Below are 6,807 nucleotides of genomic sequence, written 5' to 3'. Positions count from 1 at the left end.
GTTTCCTCACGCGTTTGGTGAAAAAGTGGTGCAGCTAGCTGTACCAAGAGTACATAACCCCCCGTACCGTGGGGGTTATGTACTCTGGATCTTGCCTTGGCTGTACGTATGTGCGTGCATGTGTATGTCGTCGTTTCGCGATCAGCTTTTGCAACAAGGCTATTTTTCTGCATGTTTGTGCATGACCAGCCTTTGGAAGCGCCCAAACTGGTACTAACTTTATGGTTGTGTACAATGGCAGAAACGAGTTGAGTTGGCTCCTCGTGTGAGAGAGAGGCAGCGAGAAGTTGCTCTTCGGTAAAGTTGCTGAAGTAATGACGTCTACAGTGAAAAGGGAACCGAAGATGGAGGCTTGTACCCCGACATGTAATGCAGCCACTCCGCTCGTCGCCACATCCACAGCTGCTGGGAATACTAATTTTGCTATCGTGAAAGCAGAGGAGTCTGTTTCTGCCAATATTGCTTCAAACCCAGATTTGGCATCGCATTTCGAGTGCCCTGTGTGCTTCGACTATGTCCTACCTCCGATTATTCAATGTAACAGTGGACATCTAGTTTGTTCGCAATGCAGAGCGAAATTGACATGCTGCCCGTCATGCCGGGGACCGCTTGGAAGTATTCGAAATCTTGCCATGGAGAGAGTAGCAGAGGACGTACTATTTCCCTGCAAGTTTAGAACCAATGGCTGTCCACAGGCCTTCCGCTTTAACAAAAAGAAAGAGCATGAGGACCTGTGTGAATTTCGACCGTACATGTGTCCCTGTCCTGGTGCTCAATGCAAATGGTGAGTCACTTGCCTCTTTTCATAATCAGTGGGGGGGGGGGGGGGGGGGGGAGGGGGAAGTTGATGAGAGCGTAAGAACGCATTTCCTTAGCCATAGAGGACCTCCCTGTGTCCATCTTTTAGCTGTACCTTTTCTAGAATAGAGAGGTTCTGCGTCCCGTGAAACATAGAGAAATTACGTGAAGAACGGGTGGCTACCGTTTCGCGTGTTTTGGGTCCAGATTTCTACATGTGTATACGTTGTGACACACACACACACACACACACACACACACACACACACACACACACACACACAGAAAATGCGTATGGATCTGCTGCGTACCATCCAACTGTCCCCACAGAATAACGCGGACGAAATCCTAAAATTATGCGCATAATTATGCAGGCGAAAACAGGCCATTATGCGGCAAATATGCGGGATTTTGCGGCAAATATGCAGTATAATAGAGAGGTTTCGCACTACGTAAAGTTGAGCAACTTTACGTCAGTGGGCGGGAAAAACCCGTGAATTCGCGAGTTTGCACTCCACTTATGGAAAGTTGTCTACGGAGAGTACGTAGATAGGGCTCTGATAACGTAGCTGGTCCGTAGGTGGATTGGGGTACAAATTTATGACTCCCCATGTCGATCTGGTCGTACACTGCCGCGTTCGGAGTTGCCAAGGGCAGCTGAGTGATTTGAAAACTCCGTATGGCGGAACCTAGATGCGCATGCAGTTTACGTAAGACTTTCCGTAGATCGACTACGTTTTTTACTACTGTAAATCATATTATTTTAACGACCCGCAAAGTTAACGATTTTCTGATTTTCGAAGGTTAACGGTTTGAAAAGTTAACGATTTTCTCAGACAGATGCAATAATACTAGGAATGCTCATCAAGAACATTCATTGTTGTCCATCACAGTATACCTCGATGTCAGGAGAATAAAGAAAATGAAATTTATCCAGCGTAAGAGCGTAAAATATTCAAATTAACGATCTCCTGCGGCTTCGTCAAAAATCATCTGAGAGACTTCGGAATTGTTTGAGTCGACTGCTGAGCGTCTCTGCTATCATCTAGATCTTTTGATTGTTGAATTCCATTGAGAATTGACTGAGTTACGATCCGTTGAACACGCGCTGCATGCCATAATGTGAAATGATCGATTTCAATCGTGCGAGGCCCAAATCATACGACTTTTGCTAACGAATTTTAAAATAACGATAAATCTTTGCTCGTTAACTCGTTAGATTTACTTGTTCGTTACATATTCATGATTTACAGTAACGTAATTACGTTGTGCGGAACCTCTCTAATGCGGTCATTATGCACGAGTTCTCTGTCATTTGTACAATTTTAGCATGCACTTTCATGCAAGTATACAACTTTGTCGTACAAACTCATGCACCGGTACGACTTTGTAGTACATTTTCAACATCATGTACTATTTTCTTGTACATTTCCATGAATAACGCGGGTTTTATGCAAAATCTCTGGAAAACGCGGATGACAGCCAATAATGCGGAAAATTGCATGTTGCGGAATCGCAGTATCCTGTGGGGACAGATCCAAATTAGGGAGAAAACTGTGACATTTAGAATTGAAATTTCCCAGTGCACACTCCACGTGATTTCTTTGTGTGAGCAGAACATCTTTTTGATACATGAAGCCCAGGAACACGAGTACTGAAATCGTTGCACTGCGTTCCCGGCACGTAGAGCAGAATCTCCCTAATGACCGAGCCTCGGAACCGTCAAGAGTGGGTTACATGCATCACGTCAGGACTAGCCTGTATTTGGATAGGTGACTCTTTTTGGACAAGTAAATTATTTCCGTGCCGTGTGCTTGTACCATAAAGTACCGCGAGAGCGCCCCGCCATCTCGTCCTTTCGTGGTCATCTTATGGAGGTGGTGTCCTGTCTGTAGGTCGTACGACACGGACCTTGTACCCACATTGTACCCACACTGCACGTTCTGCAATCAATAGGGACTAGCTCCACACAAAAACCTGCAAAGTGTGACCTTGGTACACCAGGTTCTCACACTGTACAAACTTCGTTGCACTTTGCCATACGATTTCCTTTTCCTGGTGATACGATTTTTACTTTACATTTTACACATACATGTCGACATTTAGGAAATGCTTACAGTGCAATTAGTCGTCCTTGTTGCTACATTAGAACGGCTGTCTCCGAAACGCTTGTTTACTCTAAGTGTGCCATTGACCCGCACACATTTTAGTTTTCAGAATGTTGTCATACCTTGATGGGAATAAGTTACGGACCATCGATGGTTGCCAGCAGACCAGGCCTAGAATAAGTACAATGTCAAGATCGGGCGTTGGGAGAAACACTTCGTCAGCTTAAAGCAGAGGAACTGGGAGCCGAATGGCACCCAAGTGATTCATTCTTGATCAAAAAGCTACAGTTGTGCGCCATCTACTGCAGGTGGATGATCTGACGGCCTGATTACTGTGGTTGTACCTGGCTCATACTCACATGCTGTGAATGACCTGTCCCAGATGTGTGATCACACACTAGCAATACTCCTACTATGGCCTCAAGTTAACCCGGTCTACTGAATGCACCGTCAGTTCAGCATTTGATTGCATGTCATTCACACGACATTTAGATCCACAAGCACTGCGCTGCACGCCACAGTATACCTGGATCATGACTACGTCCAATGTCCGCTTCGCTGATTCTTCTTATTGCCTTATTAAAGTAATAAGTTAGCGTTCGGACACCATGATGTACCTGGATCGGGAGACATTTGGGAACGTACGATCAATAATCGCAAGTTGACCGATGAAAAGTGCACAGGGAAAAAAGGGGGGTGATTTTGTGCGAGATGGTTTGCTTTGCAATGTTTTCCGGTTTTGCTCACGCTGCTTGGCTCTGTGACACTGTGGCTATTCCATCACATGACCTTTGAGAGCTGGCTGTATGCCGTGTTCCTGTTGTTCACTCTGCATTGTTTCCCTCTGTAGGCAAGGAAATCTTGACGGTGTTCTCCAGCATCTGTTCCAAGCTCACAAAACCATCACCACGCTGCAAGGCGAGGACATTGTGTTTCTAGCCACGGACGTCAACCTGAGAGGAGCTGTCGACTGGGTGATGATGCAAGGTTAGTGCGGTGAAATTTCCCTAGACCGACCTATGCAATAGGTGACCTTCTCTCTGTAGAGACCGGCCATCTCCTGCCCATGCCATGCGTCTTAAACTATGATCATTTCTTTCTCTCCGCGGGTGGGCGCTAAAATTATCTATATAATTTATGCATTCTGTATGTCATGCAACTTCAGTGCAGCAAACTGTGAGGCAGTGATGTCCTGGCCGGGTTTTGACCAGTTGACACAAGGAGTACTGAAAACCGGGAGACAAAGCCGCAACCCAAACTTGTGTGCAGGCAGTGCCTCGCCGGGTGCGTGCAAATTCGATTCTGTACGGTCGTAAGACTTCTTGTGTGGATTGAGTGGATCGCCGTCGCAACACCTGTGGAGAACATGTCGATAAAAGTCGCAAAAACGACTATGCATGGAACACCAATTCAACAAGTCTTCCCTCAGGCAAAGTCAAGTCTGGATATAATAATATAATCAGCGTGTTCGCTGCATGTGACCTCAATGTTCAATATCAAGGATGCAGCTAACGAAGATCGTTCACGACTGGCCGACCGTCCGACGAAGAGATTAAAGCCCAACGAGACCTGCATGCACAGCTGGTTAAAGGATCGTCAATGATCGCATCATTTTGTTTAAATATTGCCCAACTAGCTGACTAGTTCTGCTAGGTTTCAGGCTTGGCAGTGACATGGGTATCTCAAAGTAAGTTATCTGTTCCATTATACATGCGCCTGCACCTGTGTACTATTGACTGGGGTGTGAAGATAACCTTATACGGGTGTTTTGCTCCATACTTGCTAGAGCATTGCTCGACCGTTGTTGCCATACCCCTCCTTTTGCCTGTCATGGTTCCGCGTAGTGTATGCTGGACGAGTAGAAAGGGAAGTATTCTCGAACATAGTACGATCATGATCCCAAGGCTAGCCTGGTGTATTGTCGGTGTTGTAGTCGGCCAGGCCGGCAGAAGCAGTTTTTTGATTGGTGCGGCCGTACCCTAGCCTTTCATACGTTGTGTATGACATGGCGGTTACACATGACCTAACCAGCCGTAAACACATGTTGGTGGTCGAAACGTTGGTCCGGCCGTGGCCTGACCAACCGGACCGGTTCCGCCGGGCCTGTCGGGTTATCCTCAGCTTTCCTTTCGCATGGAGATTTACCTGCATTTGAAAATTCGAATAGACATGGAAATGTTGATGGGCCTTTGGGTCTGCACCTCCCACGACTTTAGGAACTGAATCTGCACCTTGATCCTTAAGGATGGTGGCGTTCATACGGATACGGAAAACCCGGTCTAACCGAGTCTCACGCAAACCGTTATTTTTTTTGGATCCACTGCATTGCATGATTTAGGCACTTCCATCGAACTTCAGAAGTTGTGTGTTACCACTGTCTAGCTGATGGTGATGATGAGATTGGCATTTCAGTGGGCTTGGAATGTACTGTCCCATGGCTTTGTAATGGTAGTGCTGCTATGCGTACATGGTCGCATGGTTTTTCGTCCTTTGTGTTATGTCTTCGCTTGACAGGCTGCTATAACTGTAATTTCCTACTTGCTCTGGAAAAGCAGGAGAAAACGGCACCAGATCATCCCGACCTTCCTCCAGTGGCCATGTTCTATGCCGTGGTGCAAATCATCGGAACGCGTCAGCAAGCTGAGCACTTTGTCTACAAGCTCGAGTTGTCGAATTCGGCTTCTTCGCGGCGCTTGCTGTGGGAATCAGTGCCTCGGAGCATTCAGGATGGCCTTGCCAGTGCAATCACACAGCACGACTGCTTGACTTTCGACGCAGGCACTGCGGCTTTGTTTGCAGACAACGGAGGTAATCTAGCAATCAATGTCACAGTCATGCAGCGAACACCGTCCACGCAAGGGTAAAGAAACTTTTCGCGGGTTTCTGCTTGATTTTTTCTTTTTAAACAAAAACAACAACACATGTGCACATTTTGGTGTGTGTAACTTTCTCATTCCTCACTGTGTGATCGCCGTCTCATGCTTTTTATATGAATAATACAATTCACCGTGTGCCTCCTCAGTTGAGTTTCACATTCTCTGAAAATACATCATTGCTGACCATATCGCTGTTGCATGCGTCCCTAGTAATTTAATATATCCTTCATCATCATCATCAACATCATCCCAGCCATATTTATACGCCTACAACAATAACCGTTCCCATGACATACGAAAGTGCTCTGCGTGCAAAAGGTTCTGCTTGAAACAATACTGCCAGTGTTCCGCTCCTCTTGCTTTCCATGTACCACACGAATCATGATTATAATACTGTCCATGTGTAGTTCCTAGGTATGACGAATCGATATCAGTTGAGCTATCTTCCTTTTTTTTGCAGCGCCATTTTTCTTTAATCATTTTTCTCCGGAACTGCATTTGTCATGTTTTGGAGTTCACTTGTCTAACTCTGAGTAACTGGCCTTGCTTGCAATTATGTGGGGGCTGCGTTCAGTGAAAGCGAGCCTTCCCAGGTAAAAAGTTGTTGAAAACATTAAAAATGACGTCCTTGAATTTTGATCGCGGATGCAGTGCAATGCACTTGCAACAAAGACGCCATTATTTGATCTTTCCACCAGCTTTTGTTGTGAAGTTTCGTTTTCGCTGAAAGCGGGTCGTACCATAGCGTGCCAGTGGTGGTGATTTTATGCTTTTGCTCTATCCCCGTTTTTCCTCTTTCATTCGTCTGTTTTCATGTTTTACGACGTACCCTGCATATTATCTTACTCTGGTCTCTGTGATCTTTTATGCTTAGCCCATTTCACAGTCATATCGCGTTTTCAATATTGTATTACCGCCGCCGTGTAGATTTTTGACACGAGACTTCCTGCCTAAAATCCTCTTGCTTTCTTGTGACTGTGTGTGTGCGTGTGCGTTGCGTTTGTGTGTGCGTTGCGTTTGTGTGT

General features: G+C 45.9%; 1 protein-coding gene across 1 annotated transcript; it reads left to right on the top strand.

Annotated features, from left to right (window-relative positions):
- Positions 1-78: 78 nt before the first annotated feature.
- Positions 79-6,738, top strand: LOC135822506 (E3 ubiquitin-protein ligase Siah1-like). The gene is made up of 3 exons (XM_065335288.1): positions 79-784; positions 3,757-3,893; positions 5,421-6,738. The coding sequence occupies exons 1-3, from the start codon at positions 315-317 to the stop codon at positions 5,768-5,770; spliced, it is 957 nt and encodes a 318-aa protein (XP_065191360.1). The 5' UTR covers positions 79-314; the 3' UTR covers positions 5,771-6,738.
- Positions 6,739-6,807: the final 69 nt, after the last annotated feature.

The sequence above is a fragment of the Sycon ciliatum genome, chromosome 8 (assembly GCF_964019385.1).
Source record: "Sycon ciliatum chromosome 8, ocSycCili1.1, whole genome shotgun sequence".
NCBI classification, from domain to species: Eukaryota; Metazoa; Porifera; class Calcarea; order Leucosolenida; family Sycettidae; genus Sycon; species Sycon ciliatum.
This window is presented reverse-complemented; position numbering and strand designations above follow the sequence as displayed.

Excerpts from the sequence above, each read along its gene's own strand:
- LOC135822506 (XM_065335288.1), top strand. The coding sequence starts at position 315 with ATGACGTCTACAGTGAAAAGGGAACCGAAGATGGAGGCTTGTACCCCG. Across the intron at positions 785-3,756 it reads CCTGGTGCTCAATGCAAATG|GCAAGGAAATCTTGACGGTG; the intron begins GTGAGTCACTTG and ends TTCCCTCTGTAG. Across the intron at positions 3,894-5,420 it reads CGACTGGGTGATGATGCAAG|GCTGCTATAACTGTAATTTC; the intron begins GTTAGTGCGGTG and ends TTCGCTTGACAG.